Source organism: Pseudoliparis swirei, chromosome 13, assembly GCF_029220125.1.
Source record: "Pseudoliparis swirei isolate HS2019 ecotype Mariana Trench chromosome 13, NWPU_hadal_v1, whole genome shotgun sequence".
NCBI lineage: Eukaryota > Metazoa > Chordata > Actinopteri > Perciformes > Liparidae > Pseudoliparis > Pseudoliparis swirei.
Genome location: NC_079400.1, coordinates 17,868,951 through 17,889,640, shown reverse-complemented (window position 1 = coordinate 17,889,640; position 20,690 = coordinate 17,868,951). Strand labels below are relative to the sequence as shown.

Below are 20,690 nucleotides of genomic sequence, written 5' to 3'. Positions count from 1 at the left end.
GATATAGTCGAGTATCATCTGCATAGCAATTAAAGTTTATGGAGTGTTTCCTGATAATATTGCCCATGTGTGTACATGTCTCTACATGTGTGTGTGCATGTGTGTGCATGTCTCTACATGTGTGTGTGCTTGTGTGTACATGTCTCTCCATGTGTGTGTGCATGTGTACATGTCTCTACATGTGTGTGTACATGTCTCTACATGTGTGTGTGCATGTGTGTACATGTCTCTACATGTGTGTGTACATGTCTCTACATGTGTGTGTACATGTGTACATGTCTCTACATGTGTGTGTACATGTCTCTACATGTGTGTGTGCATGTGTGTACATGTCTCTACATGTGTGTGTACATGTGTACATGTCTCTCCATGTGTGTGTGCATGTCTCTACATGTGTGTGTGCATGTCTCTACATGTCTCGACGTGTGTGTGCATGTGTGTGTGAAGTGAATCTGTAAGAGCGTACTGAGCTTACATGTTATTAATTGAATATCTGTGTGTGTGTGAGGCTGGAAGGGAGTGAGCCCGTCCCCATTCGATAAAGGAGGGGATGACGAAGAGGAGGACGAAGAGCTCTCCAATTACCAACACGTCTCCTCTAGGTGGCGCTAGATAGAAGTCCGACCTCCATCCCCGACGACCTTCCTGCCGTCGTTCTCCACCTGCAGGAAATGTGTGAAGATGGAAGAGAAGGCTGCGTGGGTGGACCGGAGGCTTTTTAAATGTAACTTATTTGCTGAGGTCAGGGTGGTGTAAGAGCAGCACAGGGTCCTGTGTGTGTGTGTGTGTGTGTGTGTCGTGCTGTATTTCTATAGTGATGGGAGGATTAATTTTTTTAAGTATGATTGAAGGTCTCTATATTTTGATCATGAAAAAATTAAATACTCACTCACTGCCGAGCTGTATTCAGAATGAATAAAATATAAATAAAAAGAGATTAACAAATGAGCAAAGAGTGAGGAGACCACACACGCAGGTACAGGTGATTCTGAAATATAAAGGAAAAAATGATCACTTGATTCTGTATCCGAAGAAGTTTCTGAAAGACAAGTCAGACGCACATGGTCCCATTGAAGGAAAACGAAGACCTCATCGTCTTCGTGGACTGTCTTCAGTGTACGTGCAGTACCTCAGTCCGTCCAGCGTGCGGAGACAGACCTCGTCTTTACAAAGGAGGCTGAGGACATGCTGCTGACATCGACTCAACAATATGTGCGTTGATATGCCCTGAAACACAATTTTTGATCAAGAAAAAACATGATGTGTTTGTTCATCAATGTCTCTCTCTCTCTCTCTCTCTCAAAAGCAAGTCACCAATGATATTGGAAATAAACAGGGTTGTAATGAAGAAAGCTCAGATGTGAACTTGTTGTGTTTTTCCTCACATGGTACACTTTGTTTTCCACGCGTTCATCCATTGTGAAAATGTAAAAGAAAAAAACAAGACACGTCTATTATGATTTTATAATATATTTATTTTTTGAAACTTTTTTTTCTTAAAAAAAGAAGAAAAGAAAAATAACGAGGTCCACGTTTTTCTTTTGGAAGCCCCCCCCCCCCCCCCTCGCCAGCTCCACTCAAAAAGCAACGAGCAAAGAAAAAACTATTCATATGAACGGTTGATAATATACACCCCATAAACGGAGTGGTCGACCGTGATGTCACCGCTGACACACGACCTCCACGAGGCGGCAGCTCACTGCTGATATGGTTCCTCTCAACAGCAACGGCCAACATGACGATCGTGATCGTTGACGAGTGTGAGTGTGTGTGTGTGTGTGTGTGTGTGGGGTGGGGGGGGTCAGGTGACTGGGTCTCACTCTTAATGGCTCAGCTGACTGAGGGAGCTTCCACTCACACAGCGTTCTGATAGGGCTGTTGACCCGAACACCCGCTCCCCTTTCAACCAATCGGATTCAGCATAAGTGCAAAGTTTAGGAGGCACTGGCCCCCTCCGCTGTGTGGAGGGGCCCCGAGGGAACGCCGGGCCCCTCCTCAGCAACACCGAGGAGGGCCCGGCTACAGGGACATGCAGCTTCTAGCTCCGTCTCTTTAATCTGGAGATGACCGGATCCCCATAGAATGACATAAGAAGTTCAAGTCCCTTCTATGAAGTGAAGCTCTATGTTTCTTTGTTCTCCTCGTCCTGCGTGCAGTAACAGTGTAAGACAGGGGCGACAGTGTGTGTGCGTGTGCCAGTGACCCCCACCGCGGTGGTGGAGACAGCATCGAAAAAGATTTCTATATGTGCATGAAATGAAGGCGGCGCCTGTACACCCTGTGTGTGTGTGTGTGTGTGTGTGTGTGTGTGCGGGGCTACAGACACGACTCCCAGTGCAGCTGCAGGTCCGAGCTGTCCAGAAAATCCGTCGAGAAGACGCTGGGTGGAGTGTGCGGCGCCAGCGGCGCCAGGCTCGTTCCGCCGTCTCCGTCGCCGGCTCCGCCTCTTCCTCCGCCTGCGCCGCCGCCGCCCCCCACCATGGAGATATCCAGCCAGTCCATGCTGTCCAGGGTGGGGTCGCAAAAGTCCAGCCCCGCGGAGTGGGGGGAGAAGCCGAGGTCGCACATGTCCATCGGGGAGGAGCGGTGGTCCAGGATGCTCGGCGTGCTCAGCATCTGGCTGTGAAGGTCGTGGATCAGCGTCAGGCCGCCGCCGGGCTCCACGCCCAGCAGGGGGCCGCCCGTCGTGATCTCCAGGAAGTCTTCCAGGCGTCCGCTGCCCACGCACGGCCCGCCGGCGGGAGGCCGCGGGGAGACGAGAGGCTCGGGAGGGGAAGGAGGGGAGAGGTGGAGGGGAGACGGAGGAGAGGGCGGGGAGGGTGGTCCGGAGAGGAGAGGGGCGAGGGACGGGTCCGGGGTGGCCTTGAAGCCGGGGATTTCTAAAAGGAGGACAGAGAGGAAACGTCACGTGGACAGCAGGTGTTGCACCTGAACATCAACTCTTCAGAAACACGTCGCTCTTCTGTTGCAACTTTTATTTAACAAGTTGCCGGTTAAAAACAAGCATACGCTGTGTTGTTGTCTACAGCCTCTCTTAAAGAGACAGCGCCCCTCTCTTGAAGAGACAGAGCCCCTCTCTTAAAGAGACAAGAGCACCCTCTCTTAAAGAGACAAGAGCACCCTCTCTTAAAGAGACAGCGCCCCTCTCTTAAAGAGACAGAGCCCCTCTCTTAAAGAGACAGAGCCCCTCTCTTAAAGAGACAAGAGCACCCTCTCTTAAAGAGACAGCGCCCCTCTCTTAAAGAGACAAGAGCACCCTCTCTTAAAGAGACAGCGCCCCTCTCTTAAAGAGACAGAGCCCCTCTCTTAAAGAGACAGAGCCCCTCTCTTGAAGAGACAGTGCACCTCTCTTAAAGAGACAGCGCTCCCCTCTCTTAAAGAGACAGTGCCCCTCTCTTAAAGAGACAGCGCTCTCTTCCAAAAGGGACAACAAGCAGTTTCCTCCCTTCACAGTTAGTATGTACACAAGTGATCAACACTCTCAAATATAGGAACAACACATGAATTACCGTAAACACATATTTAAAGTAAATTATAAGAAATGGACACAGTTGAATTAAATCAGAAAGATGTATAAGATAACATATTTCAGGGTGCTACACACACAGCAGACCTGCTGTATTTCCCTCATTAATGGTTGTAGAGTTCATTACCTCCACTCTTGAGCAGGATGTCAAACAGGTCGTCCATTTGCTGACTGTTGATGCCATTCTCCTGCTAACAGAGATGATCCATTTTTTACAGTCAGCCACCAAGTACACAGATAAACAGACACACATGCACTGAAAATAAACACATGCTCTTTGGTTTCTGTGCATTAATTATTTTCTTACAACACTTTTTCTACAACCGTTATACTTAAATTTTTCCAATGACATCCCATCGTCCTCACGCACGTCACACGGCATATCAAATCGACTTCAACTTAGGTAAAAAATAACTTACAGGTATTCTCTATCAAGATAACATGTAAACATGGGGGAGACGAATATCAGATGATTATTCACGTAAAGGATGCCGGTGTAAACAGGAAGTAGATTGGTTGCTTAGTTACAGAAACTATGTCGGACTACTCGAATGCAAGCTTCAATCCCTCAGTCTACGTAGACGCGTTTACCCATAATGCTTTAGGTGAGAAGAAAACTAAACTCAATCCCTGCAGTACCCTAAACATTAAAGGATTTCCCACAAATGGAAAACACGTCTACACAGTGTATCCCTCCCAACTCTGCCCAAAACCTGCCTTCAGTTCAGTAGCATGAGCCCAGAGCTCAGTGTGAGAAGCCGAGAGATGGGAAATGGAGAGACAGAAAAAGACAGGAAATGATAGATAGGGGGGGGGGAAAAAAGATGTGCTGGAAGACATACTTTAGAGCGTTGAGTAGGAAGGGAGGCGTTGGGTTTGGGAGAGGGAGGGGTGAACAGTGTGTGCCGATCATACGGCGGACACGCCTCCTCTCTCTGCAAGGATGAAGTGACGAAGTGAAAAGAAAAGAGGAAGAAACGAGGAGAGAAAGTTAATGAAGTTCCCAACACGCCCGGTCAGAAGAGAGGACGGGAGCGGAGGAGCGGGGTTGTGTTACCTTGAGCGACGAGATTAAGTTGCTTTGGCTTTCCCCGTCCGACATGTCTTCAAAGAAAGGCTGCAGGTTGGGCGGCGCGGTGACGGAGAGGTTGGGTTGAGGGACGCCGTTGGTGTCCAGGTGGAGTCCTCCCTTCAGTCCCTGAGCGAAGAGAGAGAGAGAGAGAGAGAGAGAGAGAGAGAGAGAGAGAGAGAGAGAGACACACATCTTTAGGACGCACAACAGCAGAAACCCAGATGTTTAAGTCTAAAGAACTGCCGCTGGCTCACATTGCATCGGCCTGCAGTCTGTTTGAGTGTAAGGATTTAAAACTGTGTCAGTGGCGACACCTTGTGGCGGGAAGCTGCTACTGCGTGGAAGATGCAGACGAGATGCTGGGAATAACAATAACTGTTGCCGTTATTTTTTTTGGGATGATTTCCTCAGTTATGGATGTCGTTTGTAATAACCCAAACTTTAAATTATATATAAAAGGTATATTATATGTGTCTAAAAGTGGTAGAAGAAAAAAAGAAAATGTTCCCCGATACAAATAAATCAAACTTAGATAAATAGTTGTAGTTAGAAAAGTAATTTAAAGGTTATATTGTACCTTTTTGATTGGCTCGGCCTCTGGTGGCTCCTTTGATTGGTTGTCAGTGCTGGGGAGTTTACTTGGAGTCGACTGCAACCTCTAGAAGAAGAAAAGAAGAGAAAGATGGACGTTACATCACAGATTATTAACCCTGTGCAGTCCACACATACTAACAGATGTACTGTACCTGCAGTGTGATGCGGCCGTTGGCTTTGGCCAATGAGGAGCCTCCGTTCTGTCCGTCCGCGGTGTGGCCGGTGAGAGCGATCAGGTAGTGGTTGCCGTTGCTGTCGGTGACGAGTGTCGGTGTGCCATTGGCCTTGAGGAGGTCCAACGAAAGAGCCTGAGTTTGGATCAGAGTGCCGTTCTGTGGGTTGGTAAAGACTGGGCTCGCCTGGAAATGGAAATATAATATACATAAATGAAAAAAGTCGGTGTGGAAATTTCTAAAATGTCTCATTAAATAAAGCTGCTGGGTTATTCACCTGTTGCGTGGCGACAGCTGCCGTTGGTCGCCTCTCCTGCTGCCGCTGCTGAGCCCTCAGCTGCTTCCTGTGCTGGGTCTGGGTCCCTGAAGGCCTCTGGATCTGAACCTGAACCTGCTTCAGCTGAACCTGGTTCTTCTGTTGGCTTAGTTGAACCGGCCCTTGAGTTTGTTTGAGCTGCGCCAGCTTCTGTTGACTGAGTTTCTGCTGCGCCTGGAGCTGTTTCTGTTGAGTTTGCTGTATGATGAGTTGCTGCAGCTGCTGCTGCTGCTGGAGCAGGACGTGGGCCTCTTTCTTCTGCTGCTGCTGCTGGAGCTTCTGAGGGTTGGACACGGCCTCCGCCGCTCTCTGCAGTTGCTGCTGCTTGAGCTGCAGTGTCTGTTTCTGCTGCTCGGCCTGTTGGAGCTGCAGCCGATGAATCTGCTGCAGCCTGAGCAGAGTCTCCTGAGAGCACTGCATCGGCTGCGCCGCTTTCTTTGCCTGCAGCCCCTCCGTTACTCCCTCCATCCCCTCCTCGGGCTCCGCCTCCTTCTTCACCTTCACCACGATGCCGTTGGGCAGAGTGGGGGGCTGAATGGCAGAGGCTTTTATCAGAGTTTGAAGTTTAACCTCTGGGGTTCTACTCTTCTCACTGTCTTCCCTCTTCAACACGATCCCCACGCCGGGCGTCTTGCCCTGCTCCAGTTGGGACCGGAGGGTCTCCACCAGCCGCTGCTTCTGCCTCAGCATCCGGGTCAACTCCTCAATCTGCTTGTCCTTCTCCTGGAGCATCTGGTCCTTTTCAAAAGAGGACGTATCCATGGCAACGCCACACAGGGGCTCCGGAGGCTGACACAAGCCGGGCGAAGGCCTGGAAAGGCTGCACGAGCTCTGCGTCTCCTCTTTGACCTTGGAGAGCGGAGACATGTTCGACGGGTGCTGAGGAGAAGGGTGCAGAGTGAGCTGGGTCAGGGGAGAGCTCACCTGGGGCACAACCAAACAAGAAGAGCATGTTAGTCTCAAGGAAGATGTTCAATTCTTTACCGTCACAAAAAGACTTCAACATAATGTCAACCAATAAACGGGCTACTTGCTCGACATCTCGATCTCACCATCTCTCCGAACATGTCTCCATTACAGCTCGTCTCATCCGGACTCATCCCGGCCAGCGACCTCTCGGAGGGAGTGGGCGACATCGGAGGGCTGGAGCTGGTGCTGCCGAATCGCATGACCCGTCCTGGAATCACCTGAGCCAACGACGACAGGTCCAACTTAAACCCGCCCTCTCTGAATTGGTGGTCGGCGGCGGTGGTTGTGGTCGGAGAGGACGTGACGGCGCCGGCGGCTGAGATCACGCCCTGCAGGTTGCCATTTTTCAAAACCGCCGCGGCGCCGCCATTTATCTCCTGGTAGTTGCGGAGCCGCTCGATCAGATCGCTCTTGGTGCCCGAGACGGTCAAACTACGCAACTTCAGTTCCTGTTTTAACTCGGCGACCTGGAGGATGAGAAAGCAGAGCGGTGAGCAGACGTTGACTGAGGAAAGAATAACTTCATTAGAGTTCCAACAATAATTTCGGACTTACTTTGAACTCTTCCAGGTTGGCGGGCAGAGTGCCTGGTTTGGCTCCTCCCACTGCAGTTTGACTCTGCCGGGCAGCCCCGCTCTGATTGGAGGGGACGGGCGTGGTCGTCGTGGGAACACTGCGGGAGGGGGAGGGGCCAGAGTTTGCTGTCGGATGCTGCTCGGTCGTCGGCCTGAGAAGAGGCAGAAAAAACGATAACGTGTAAATTTCACTTTTTCCTTCTTCTTCTTCTTCTTCTTCTTCTTCTTCGATGGCGACAGAGGGAAAGTTGTGACTTCCAGATCATGAAAATGTGATGGTGGTAAATATATTGGTTTAACATTATAAATATATAATTTCTAATTTCAAAGTCTCTTTTCCCAGATCACTTTCTGTCCCTGAAGGCTTCTAATCCTTTAAACCAAAAGCTATATCATATCCGTAGGTTTCATTTGATAAGTCAAATCAATTATCAATCAGTCATTCCTGTCAAACCACTGGCGCTGAGCTGGGATAGACATTTTAACCCTTGTGTTGCCTTAGGGTCATTTTGACCCGAATCAATATTACACCCTCCCCCCGCCTTAGGATTAATTTGACCCCATTCAATGTTTAATGTCGGTGTTCTTTCGGTAGTCAACAAACAAACATAAAGTGCCTCACACTTAAACTTGGAAAACAATATTAATTCTAATAATTTTCTGGAGGTTTTAATTGCTGACGTCAAATTGAACCCAAAGGGTAAAATATGTTAGTAAATATAAAGGTAACAGGAGGGTGAAACATTGAATCGGGTCAAAATGACCCAAAGGCGGGGGGAGGGTGTAATATTGATTCGGGTCAAAATGACCCTAAGGCAACACAAGGGTTAAATCCATTCTGCTTTGAGTTGCAGGCTCTGGAGTGTCACTGGAAATGAACTCCCAGGTTAACAGATTTAATTTGAGAAGGAAGAAGGAGGGTGGCACACGAGTGGAAAGCCGCCCCGCAGTCCGTCCTCCTCACTTCCACACCACAACACTCACTTGGGGGGGGCGGGCAGGATGGTGTGGTAGTTATAGTGCTGCTGTTGCTGGTTGAGGATCTGCAGCTGCAGGAAAAGCTGCTGCTGGTGGAGGAGCTTGGCGTAGGACGAGTCCATCTCCAGCGGACGCTCTTTATCGGCCTTCTGGTCCGGAGGGATGTACTGGTGGTACTTCAGCTTCTTCACCTACACCCGGGAGACAAAAGAGTTCAGGAGGCAACTCGACTCTTTAATCTATACCAGTGTGCGACACTCATCCTGCTTCGTAATTTACTGATTGTTAATATTTAGAAATCTCTGAACTGGAGTCAAGTATTACCAGTTCAGATATAGATATGCTCTACCACGATGGATTTCTCCTCTTCTGATTGATAAATGTAAAAACATTGAGCCTAGAGAGAAGCCCTGAATTTCCTCCTCGGAGAGAACTGACAACAAACCCAACAAGAGCACCTTGATGGACGAGATGAGTGATGAAATCCTCGGTTAAATCTCACAAGAACGATCTTAGCGACACTCGATCAAACCGTAACTCCTCAGTGAAGATGAGAATGACACAAAGAGCCTCCTGACCTTGGGTTTGCTGTCCTTTGGTTTCTTGGATCTCTGTGAAGGACGGTCTGAACTCATCTTAGACTGAGACTGCCGACCCAAATGGGATCAAGGGGGAGGAGGAGAAAGGACATGAAGAGGTCGGGGAGAGTTAGCCAGTTATAGCTGCTCCACAAATAGAGATTAAGGTCACATTTACTCATCATCAAGTCATCAAATTTGCAGGAAGTTCAACTTGAAACAGGGAAATACTTCATGGGGAGAGAGAGAGAAAAATAACCAGCATTACCCGCACCTTGACATGTCCAGTGGAGGGGCGGGAGTTTGTTAAGGTCACCATCGTCCCATTTGTGAATGGGGAGGAGTCTGACCCATTCACCTGGGGAGGAGGAGGCGGTGGCGGAGGAGGAGGAAGAGGAGGAGGAGGCGACGGTGTGATGAACTGAGAAGACATTACTCTGGTTAATGGTACGATCAAGTTCATCAAACTTAAATTCTCTTTGTTTTCAATTATTTCAAAGTTCAAAAGATAAGTTACCTGTGCGGAGGACACGTTCCCGTCGGAGGGGGACGGCTGAGCGATGGCACTCGGGGGAGAGTCGTGATTGGTCAGCTGGTCCGGCGACAGCGCGTCGCTGCTGTCTTCGTCTAAAGACGAGCTCTCTCCCTTCTGAGAATCTGTGGGACAGATTTTTCAGATTCATTTAAGTTAATCGTGGGATCTCGCGGTGGTTTATAAATGCCTTATGAGCTGTGGCCACAGGGCGAAAATATAAAATTGCTGGCACGCGCACAATGTGTTCAGATTCAAACAGTCACCACCGATTATCAGATTGCTGAACGGCGATGACGAATCTCACCAGAAGTTATGCAACACTCCATGTAGCACGTTTCAAAGCCATGTCAAAACATAGTTATTGTGTAACTTCTATAACAGTTTAGTTGTAATGGTATCATATCCAGGAAGGTGATGCCACCTGTGGTTACAAAGAAGTGTGTGTGTGTGTTTAAATACTGTATTACATATATAGGTGTGTGTGTGTGTGTGTGTAAATACCTGGATGTTGTAATTACAGAGCTGAAGGTGTGTTCAGAGACAACTTCATTTAGATTCTAGAGGTGCAAACAAAGTCAGCGGCACAGTGGCAACTCAACGATGGAGGGGACCGTGTTTTAGAAACAGACTTTATAAAGTATGGACGGGGTCTCCTTGACAACAGACTGTTTGAATCAGGCTGTAAACTTTTTTTATTTCTTCTTATGTCTTTAAACGCCTGGTGTTTTGTGTTTACATGTCATGTGACAGCATGCCGTGCAGGTGTGTGTGTGTGTGTGTGTGTGTGTGTGTGTGTGTGTGCATCCTCATGTTTCTCAGCATCCGTGTGGCTATAATGTGTGTTAATGACGAGTGACTGAATGTTCTTCATGCACATGTTGTACATTTCTTGACCTGTGTGTGTGTGTGTGTGTGTGTGTGTGTAGTTACCCGGCGGTGAGTGCACTTGGCCGTCCACAGACAGGATGTTCTTGTGCACCAGCTCGATGGGCCCGGGTCGGTGGGAGATCTTGTCGTTGAGGTCGTCGGCCAGCCGCGCTCGCTTCAGCTGCAGCTGCTTGGCCTGCAGCGACGGCTCCGCCGACGTCTCTGCGGAGCATACAGCAGGACGACGTGCACGCCAATTTATTCATCGAGCGATTCATTTTTTGATCTGTAAGCTACGACCAGGTACATGCTGTGTAAAACACAAGATGCATACTGGCCTATTAAAAGACAGGAAGTTAAAAAAAAAATCAAATTCTGAAGACATTTTTGTAGAAATTCAGACCATCGTTGAACCGATTCCTGTTTTTGTAATAAAGTTGAACTTCTTCTACGAAGATCAACATAAAAACTCACCCTCCAGGATGTGCATCCTGATCAGCTCGGAACGCTCGGGACGACTCCGGATCTTTCTCTTCAGGTAGTCCTCGGTCTGCGGAAAACACACATTAGAGGACGAGTGGCAGATGTAAGACAGAGAGACCACGACCAAAAAGGATGAGAGAGAGAGAGTGAGAGAGAAGAAAAACAAAGAGGGCAGCAGAGAGCGGTGTGATGGTGAAACATAGTGTTGCTTATGATACAGAAGGTAGAGCATTAATTGCATAGAGAATTGTTTGATGTGAGCAGAAGTGACTCGGAGGGTCACAAGGAGAAGACAATGGACCTCAGTCTGGAGACGGCCTGCGGAGAGAACTGATAACAACAAATCGCAATCTGCGTGAGAAGGACGTTCTCTATTGTTCACAGTAACTGGTTCAGACCCGTTTAGATATGGTTTGTCTTTTTTTAATGATTCTTTTTGTTTGCGAAAGGGGTGTGTAACGTTCAGGTGTGTAGAAATGAACATGATGCCTTATGCCACACACGACCCCGAGTAGCCGTCTCATACTTTGTCCCCTGCAAGCATCAAATGGACAAAGACAACGTTGAGTTCAGAGTCTTCCATCACAGCGGCAACACATGGCTGACACATGCTACGAGAGCTCAATGAACTCTGCAATAAACCGCTGCTGGAGATGGGATACGTCATGACGATGAACTCTTGTGACATTGCCAAGACCGTGACATCACTCTTATTTATTTGTGGGTGGTGTTTCTGCAGTTTAGTGCTTTTCTTTCTTTCTTTGTTCAGCAAAGATGAATCTCGCTGCAAATACTAACTATGCTACGACTAAAAGCATCAAGAAAAGTCAGATAGGTGATGTAAAAGACAAACTGCTATGAATGCTGAGCAACCCAGGACCTAAAGAGTTCGACTTTACTACTGTGTGTATGATACCTTAAGTTTTGATGTGTTATTTCCTGTCATCATATTGTCAGCAGAATTTAATTACCCCCCCCCCCCCCGCAAGTCCATTGAGAAAGCTCACAGTGCTTTCGCCACTCACCCTCGCTCGCTCCAGACTCCTCCGCTGCTCGTGAAAGGCTGCCGGGCTCTTCAGTGCTGCAAGGAGAGAGGGAGCGAAGGGGAGATGAAGGCAGCAGCTCACAAGGACTCTGATGACAGACGGACTCAAAGCAGAAGTGGCTGCGGGACGAGGAGGTCAGGAGAGCTCACGGCGGTGCAGCGTGACGTGTGTGCACGACTAAAGCACCGTTTCCTGCAGTGAAAGCCACCCGAGTGATCCCAAGACATTGGACCTACAATCAATTTCACGAGCCTAAATGTAAACATGCTGCCTTTTGGTAACCGTGAGTCCACGTCCTCCATGTATTCTTTCTTTTTAGATTGAAGGGAGAAAGGAAGTTAGTTTGAATCCATCCGTCTGATCTTATCAAGGGAGCAAAAAAGCTTTTGTGTGCCAAATACCCGTGCGTATATATTCTGATTAATCTCTTACATGCCGTCATAAATCAGCGAAATAGACCTGCTTCACGATATTTTTCTGGCTTTCTTAAAACAGAAAACGTTACTGATGTCGACCAAAGGAGCAGAGTGCCGAGTGATGGATGGACTACTGCGCAAAGAAAATCTACATTCATCACTGCGCTCTGTCATGAATGTTGGCAATGTACCTATGCACCTAGCACATGGGTGCGTGTGTGTGTGTGTGTGTGTGTGTGTGTGTGCGTGCAGGAAACGAGAGTTTACCGAACTACATCTGTTCAACAAAAGAAAATCTAAAACTTCAATTACCCGAAGTTTAAGTTAAAAGAAAAAACGAATGCAAGTCATATTCAATATTCCTAGAAACATTCAACAGATTTGATTCCATCTCTTAGTCTTACTTTGAAATAAAAGTCGTGTACGTGTTTGGTTACATCCAGATATCGGTTTAAACCAAGAGCATCCAAACGGGCAAAAACAAAGATATCCGCTGTATAGGGGAAGGATATTGGGAGGTCGACGGCAGTTACTGTGATGAAACGAGGCGTTCTGATTGGTCAATAGCTGGTGACATGTGGACACTGTCTACAGTACAGCGTGTGTGTCGGAGGCATTCCTCATGTCACAACTCCTGATGTTGTGACCAGTTGTGACATAACCAACGGCTAAGATCACAATAAGCTGATCCTGTAACTTCTGTCAGCTGAAAGTCGACACAAATCTTGCTCATGAGGTTAAAAACCCACGAGTCACCTCCTCAATACAGGACGACAACAACAGACACGTAAAGAGCAGCTCTGCAGCAAGGAGGAGTTCAAGTGCCTTGCTTGAGAGCACCCGGCAGCGGTTACCGCGAGAGGAAGGGTGGAAAGAGTCTGACCCTTCATCACGCTCTCCTCCAGCATTGCATAATAGTGTTAAGAAACATGCACTTATTCACCATTATTATTACACGAGTATTGATATAAATCACATTTTGGACATTGAAAAGTCAAAACATGATGCAGCCTCCTCCTCCTCTAGCAGTTCATATGATCGTCATCATCCTAAAATTCAACAGCCGACGATAGTGGCACGTGAAGAAGCAGTCACATCAGAACTGAAATGCATTTGAAGTCAAACAAAGAACAGCACATCAATCCAGAGTTGTTGCTCCTCTCCTGACTGGCCTCAGCAGGAGTTTGATTGACAGATGGTTTATCCACTCTCCTGCCAAGTGTGTTTTTTTATGCCTATTGTAATGTGCGGAACTCTGAAACAGGAAGTGGAAAGAGAAGAGGAAGCTGCCCCCATTCGATAACACAAAGTGGTGCAAAGACACCAACAAATGTGACACGTGCGGGACGCACACACTTGGGACCGTTAGTGCCAGTAAATAAGGGCGGACATTTCACCAAAAACACTGTTTGCGACATCTCAACCTTTCGTAACGGTGAAGATGCGTTTGATGGCGACCCCGCGGTGACAGACACCGTGCAACACATCCGGCCGAGCAGATGAGGATGAGCACAATAAGCTCGCAAACCAAACGACCACACGCCCATAGATTATGTATTATTACGCAACAGGATGGCGGGTACCGTCGCATCGGGAAAGGGTAAACAATCCGACCTCGGCTCGGAGGCCCAGACTCACCGCCCTGTTTGACCATTTTAGTTCCTATCAAGCATCATAAGACCCTCCACATGCTAAATATAAAACTACGTTAATGTACGACATACTCCAATACTAAATCTTTAGGCGAGTATTCCAGTAGTGTGTGTGGAGCGTGTGCATCCCTGCAGAGGGGACATTATACCATCTGTGTCGAATACAGTACATTTGAACTTAAAAGCTGAGACTTACGTGGCATGATCCCTTGGCTGACCAGTTCCTCCCGTGTGCGTCTCTGCTGGAGTTTGAGCTGGAGGACTGCATGGAGACCGAGAGGCGAGGGAGCAGAAAGAGGAGAAGAGAGAGAGTCAGTGGCGGCAACGATGGAGGGCCGAGCTCTCGGAGCGTCCTCGTCGTCTCTTATTGGCGCCTGCTCAGGAGTCCGTCTGCTGCGTTCACGTGGGTAACCACGCACGGGAACCCAAAGGCAGTTGGACCTGCGCTCTCTAACGCCACATTCATCCTCTCATTTCCCCCTTCTTTCATGTGTTCTTTTTTTTTTTTTTAAAGCTCGGAGGCGGTACAAGTTGGGCTGCGAGCAGCGTCTAGACACTTCCTGTTTCTCAAGGTAAAAAAAATATATGTGTATTCTTTTGTGCCAAGTGTGCGCGGATGGAAATAAAAACAAAATAAAAAAGACTTATAACGAAGTAACTATGAGTATTTGTAAAAGGGATATATAGCAAGAGAAGCAAACAAGATGAGAAAGGGAGAGGGAACGGTTAGCATGAAGGCTGAAACAAGACCAGCCTCCATTAGCGAGAGAAGAAACGCTGCATATGATCGCAACGTCATTTAGAAACAGGAAGCTCCCGTTACATAACACACGAGAGTTTAAGGAACACAGTGGTGGACCAAAAGATTAGAACCATGTTTGACCTTTCAGTAGCCGGGCTTGTACCCTATAAACGCTTTAAAGTGAAACCCGTTGTATAAATCAAGCTCATTCGAGCCTCATAATCATAATTGTATGTTAAATTGGAAAACATTTATTATTACGACCAGGGCAGGTTGAAGGGTTTTTGCAGAACAACAATTTAAGTCAACTGGGAACTTATTCACAGGTATCCTCTTTTTCTCCTCTATGAGTTACACCAGGAACATGCGATCAGAGGCCTGAACACTGAACAGATACGTGACCATACAACGACACACGTGACACATTTCTTCAAGTGTCTGCAGCTTCGAGGGTTTTATAGATCACAACGTCTCTCACTTCTGCATCCACATCTCTCCATGTTGGACAAAGTGGTCAAGTTTCTTTAATCTATACTTAAAACTAAATCAAAGGAGTCCTCAGAGAGACGGAATAGTTATTTTGGGGATACAGAGATAATAAATGAAGAATGGAATATGACCAAGAAGCCCAGGTTCACGAGCTGCATCTGCAATACAGACGGACAACGTGTAGCAACCTGCAGCTACGCCCTCATTACCCCATGTTTGTGCCCACAATCCAGAACAATGTGTGAAATACAATGCCGATAAGGACGCAGTGTTTAAGAATACACTCGGCACATCACCACAAATAATTTCATTTTCATTTCTGTGGATTCCAAGGCTAAATAACGAGTCGTCTCTTCTTCTTCAGGCAAACCATACAATACAAGCCCCTAACAGACGTTGTATTTATTCGATTTTCGGACAGAGGAAGACGGGGTGGGGGAGCGTGATATGCCAATAAATATATTTATTTTAAAACAACAACAATCATATTTGGACAGCTGCAACTGACCCCCATTTACTGCAGCACAGAGAATTTAGAGAAGTGACCCTTCAGTCAGTCACACAGGACACAACGGCAAACACACCCATGACAACAACGTAGAGAACGACTACTCGCTGTTGGTGCGATGTTTTTCCTGGGGTCGATAGGTCACCGATAATATACCTCCGCTGGGCTTCTTTACAACTGAAAATAACTGTGTGGCACTCACTGTTCATATTGGTTTCAATTCTACAGAGTTTGAGAGAGTCGGCGGCTGGAATGACATATATATTTTTTCCCCGTACAGACATTCAGTTTAGCTCCAGTCTATGTTGAAAAAACACATTTGTGAATCGAGCCACGGCAGGAGGGGAGTCTCAGAAACCAAAATGAGTAGCGATCCACAAACAAATCGGAATGTATTCATGCGTGCATGTGCGAGTCCAATTTATTTGTAAAACCTTCTGTGTGTATTTGTAAATCGAATATATTTGTGAATTGTTCTCTGCGCATTTGTGAATCTGTGTGTTTTAAAAAAAATTATTTAAATTTATTCAACCAGGAAATGCCTCAGTAAGATTAAAAATCTTCTTTAAAAGAGCGTCCTGGCCAAGACAGCAGCAGTAGCACATTACACAAAGTTTCAGACATACAACATAAAACAGTGTAAACAATAAAAAGAAAATATATATATTTGTTGCATTTGAGTCTCTCTGTGCGCATTTACAATTATTGAGACTGATCTGACCCCGCACCATACCAGAGACTCTGGTTTCATGTGTGCCAGCTGTCCCTGTCGAAGGGGTACGAGTGTGTAGAACACACAAGTGGGGCTCCGCAATGTCTGTGTGTCTGCTACACAAAAGACACCTGTTCCCTGTTCCCTGTTCCCTGTTCCCTGTTCCCTCAGTACTAAGTGACATCATCCTAGCCGTCCTGCGTTAGTGTGACAAACGTTCCGTGCCTGGACGGAAACACTGCCGGTTCGACGGGTCAACGTCAGAGAACTGTGGAACCGGATGTCATCCTTCGGCTCTGGAGCGGCGCTGCCGAGCCCGGCTCCCGCTCGCTTATATTTCCAAGAGTGCGTGCTCATCCTGGGAGGGACTAGAGATTAGAAACTCTCCTCTGCAAGCAATAACATGTCGGAGGTGTAAACTCAGAGACCTGAACACAGCCGAGCGAGTTCAAGTACGTGTTGCACCGGCAAGCCGAGAGATGTTTTTCCCCCACAGCGCCAAACGCTGAGGAGACTCGAGGTGTCGCCTGAACCCGCACACAAAACACACACAAACAGACACACAGGGACACACACGCATGGCAGAGTTGAGGATGAGATGCTGAGCCACTTGGCACTTCAAGGGAAGAGGTTTATTCTGGGAAAGAGAATCTTACACTTTCACTCCCAAGCCTCACATCTCACATCTCCCACTCCTGGTGTTCTTTCACACTGACAGGACACTCCAGTCAACTTATTTATTCTCTCTCCAGACTCCCTCTCTTTATTCTTCATCTCTGGCAGGAAGTGAACTGGAAGCTGCTCGAGTCGTTTAGTCCAGGGGCGACACAGTGGCTTGACGTGGCGGATGTCACTAGTTTATCAACTAAAATTAATTGTTAAGACAATTTGTACAAAAACTATGAAAATGAGAAAGCTTCAGCCATGAAGTCTCACAGTGATGCCTCATGCCATGAAACGGTGGCCCGAATCATAAAGATAGTGTCGTAACGACTAAAGTATTGACGAATAACATACAAGCAAGGGACCCGATGAACAAATATGGAGGCCAGAATGAGTCGTCAATGTAAGCCTTCAAAAAAATAAGAAGAGCTCTTTAGACCGTTGTACCGACAGCGAGTGTGCTTACACGCAGGAGAGAAAGTAGCTCACAAAATAAACCAAAAATAACCAATAAAGAGTATCAATAAGGAACAGAACCGATGAAATGACGATACTCATCCCCACACACGCCAGAGCAAGCAAGAAGCTGCACGGCAGTGGTTTGAATAGTGAGACAATAAAGCGATAGAAGTTCCCAGACCGACATGGAAGTTAAGGAATGTCGTGCGCATACACCGACACACAGATCACATACATGTCCGTCCACTTGGGAACACTTGATGTAAAAGAGGAATCCAAGAGTTATATTTGAGGTGAGCGGCGTCGAGAGAGGGCCGAGGTCAGCGAGGTCGAGCCAAGTCCTCCCACACCGGGGGAACCAGCGGGCAGGAGGGTGGAAACGCTCGCTTACGCCACCGCGCGACACGCGGCTGACGAACACGAGTCGCACGGACCCTCTGCGGAAACTTCTTCCCCCGCTGGGGCATCGGCGCCGGAGAGCGCGTTAATGTTCTCCTGCGTGAACGCATCATGCGCACCGTCTGTCGGAGCAGAGCGATGAACGCTGTGGCGAAGGTTTCACACATCGGTGGGAACGGAAAGAGGCTGGAGGACACACACACACACGAGGGAACCACACGAGTCCAGTCTCACACACACCGGGGAAACAAACACACACACACACACACCGGGAACCACACGAGTCCAGTCTCACACACACACACCGGGGAACCACACGAGTCCAGTCACACACACCGGGAACCACACGAGTCCAGTCACACACACCGGGGAACCACACGAGTCCAGTCACACACACACACACACACACACACACACACACACACACACACACACACACACACACACACACACACACACACACACACACACACACACACACACACACACACACACACACACACACACACACACACACACACACACACACACACACGAGTCCAGGGCCATTCACTCACGAGGGAACCACACGACGCTGACTTTACTGCTGCACTGACGGCAAACTATTCAAAATTAAGCTCTATTGGGCTTGTATTAGATATTACTTCAGCGTTGGCTGCCTTGAGTTTTCCCTTTCAAAAAGGAACAATATGTTTTTGTCTCTGAAGGTCGGACGGTGGTTGTTACCTTCGCATTGAAAATGCCGGAAGGTTATGTTTTGATCGCCGTGTATTTATTTATTTATTTGTATGCGTGTTATTCGCAAAACTCAAAAAGTATTGAACCGAATCGCATGAAATTTGGTGGGATGATTGTTTATTATCCGGGGACCAGTTGATTAGATTTTGGGATCGATCGGGTCAAAGGTCAAAGGTCATGAACAGGTCAAAATCTTTCGCAGAACTCAAAAAGTATTGAACCGAATCGCATGAAATTTGGTGGGATGATTGTTTATTATCCGGGGACCAGTTGACTAGATTTTGGGATCGATCGGGTCAAAGGTCAAGGTCAAAGGTCACGGACAGGTCAAAATGTTCTTGAATCGCATGAAATTTGGTGGGATGATTGGTTATTATCCGGGGACCATTTGATTAGATTTTGGGATCAATCGGGTCAAAGGTCAAGGTCAAGGTTATGGAAAGGTCAAGCTCTTTTTTTACCATAGCACGATACATTTTTGTCCAATTGGCATGCAACTAATGCTAAAATGTTCATAATTCAATGCCCAATCTTGTGATATGCGAAGGTATGCGCTCTACCGAGTGCCCATTCTAGTTTTCCTCTTGTTTTTACACATTTCAGATATGTCCAAATCACATTGAAACCCAAAAAGGCACAGAGGCGGTGAGTGTCACACCGTGATGCATCGGAAAATACACAACTACTACTAAAACTGTAAAGACAAAAGCAGAAAGTTATATTTAAAAAAGAAAACAAATATGAGTGGCTAGTTGGATCATAGCTTAGAGCAACGCTTTTACGAGTCCCTGTATTGTTCGGTCGTACACGCTCCCTCCAACGGCTTCACACTATTCCACTGAACTACAGACACGTGGCGGTAAGGTGCCAAGAAATGCACCAACGAGTCGGCAGCCTGCTGGCGTGTGAAATGAGCGCACAATAGAGGTTTCAACATTTTTCTAAACACAATGTAAAAGGCTTTGCAGAAGAGAGGTGCGATGCATCAGGTTCTTCAGGTCTCACGGATGCACACAATGAGTTTTGGGGGAGTAAACATTGAGATCCGCAGGGCGCCTTGCAGACTGAAGTGATATGGGACGTGACTTTAACGTCACACGGTCTTTGGCACGGTTCCTTAATATAACATAGCGGTGGAGTTTATCAGAGAGACCAGATAACCACGTCTACTTCCTTCCCACACGGCCCACGCTTAACTATAGAGAAAGCCCTTTTAACTGTTTATGTGAAACCGTGAAGTCCTGACATGAACCAGTAGATTACATAAACACAAATAATTTAAAATATCGTGCGTCTCTACTGACTATGTGCAGGTCCGGATCGCCCACCTTCTTTCAGGCTGTAATAGACGAGTCTGTCGTGCTGCATCATCAGTCCTGCCTTCTCCATGTCGTCTCCCATTGGAGAAGAGCCCGGGGGGGAGGGCTCAAAGGACAAGCAATGGTTGTCCAGCATTATCATTCAGAGTGGAGATAAATTATTTTGTAAACATTGAATTTCTCATTCGTATGCGGCGGTCCTCCTGCCAAGTCCCCGAATGTTCACCGTTTTTGGCTAAAGAGGGAAGGAAAGAAGCGTCCTTGATGTGTCAAAACTGCAACAGCTGTCTCCTTGATTGTCTCTCCTCTCCTTCTAAGGGAAGGACGCGAATCAAATGCTTCAGATGACCCCAACGCGAGCCAAAGAAAATGTCCTCTGGAGCCAAAACGTGATGGAAAAATGCTGCTACCGCCTCTCCTCTCCTCTCTCAAATGCCTCGCTCCTCTGTATCAGACGAATCGATTGGTCCGTCTCAGATTCTCTCTCTCTCTCTCCCTTTCCCATCTTCCTCCCGCTCTCTCTCTCTCTCTTCTCTTCCTCCTGCAGCGAAAGAACCGACGAGTCACGACAAGCCGACAGGTTTCCCGGAGACGGAAATCCACGAGGTGGGTCGTGGCCGAAAAAAAAAATGGGAGCGGAGGGCGAGGAAACTGAAGAAAAAGAGGCGAGTGGCGGAGGAAGAGAGGACGGCAGTGAGCGCAGCAGGGAGAATGCTTTGGTTGCAGCTCCTCCTGATACTCTCTCTCTCTCTCACACACATACAGACACACACACACACACACACACACACACACAGAGTGCCGATAAAGTTCTCCTGCTCAGCTGTTGCCATTCATTCACTGTTACAGACTTGGAGGGGGGGGGGGGGGCACATGCTAAC

The 20,690-nt window shown here is 47.5% G+C and overlaps 1 protein-coding gene across 15 annotated transcripts in view; it reads right to left on the bottom strand.

Annotated features, from left to right (window-relative positions):
• Positions 1-1,454: 1,454 nt before the first annotated feature.
• Positions 1,455-20,690, bottom strand: part of mrtfab (myocardin related transcription factor Ab) — a 35,603-nt gene continuing 16,367 nt past the window's right edge. For 5 of the 15 annotated variants that reach the window (XM_056429707.1, XM_056429713.1, XM_056429720.1 and 2 more), the window contains 17 exons: positions 13,977-14,042; positions 11,692-11,747; positions 10,659-10,733; positions 10,247-10,418; positions 9,299-9,438; positions 9,056-9,202; positions 8,782-8,850; positions 8,210-8,394; positions 7,206-7,377; positions 6,734-7,117; positions 5,643-6,605; positions 5,345-5,551; positions 5,176-5,256; positions 4,584-4,724; positions 4,369-4,461; positions 3,654-3,717; positions 1,455-2,879 (listed from right to left, as the gene is read on the bottom strand). In XM_056429707.1, the coding sequence (XP_056285682.1) occupies positions 2,317-2,879; positions 3,654-3,717; positions 4,369-4,461; positions 4,584-4,724; positions 5,176-5,256; positions 5,345-5,551; positions 5,643-6,605; positions 6,734-7,117; positions 7,206-7,377; positions 8,210-8,394; positions 8,782-8,850; positions 9,056-9,202; positions 9,299-9,438; positions 10,247-10,418; positions 10,659-10,733; positions 11,692-11,747; positions 13,977-14,042 (3,578 nt within the window). In that variant the 3' untranslated portion in view covers positions 1,455-2,316. Of the gene's footprint in view, positions 2,880-3,653; positions 3,718-4,368; positions 4,462-4,583; positions 4,725-5,175; positions 5,257-5,344; positions 5,552-5,642; positions 6,606-6,733; positions 7,118-7,205; positions 7,378-8,209; positions 8,395-8,781; positions 8,851-9,055; positions 9,203-9,298; positions 9,439-10,246; positions 10,419-10,657; positions 10,734-11,691; positions 11,748-13,976; positions 14,043-19,818; positions 20,522-20,690 lie in introns of those variants that run through there. The other 10 variants (XM_056429710.1, XM_056429715.1, XM_056429721.1 and 7 more) reach the window with 9 other exon arrangements.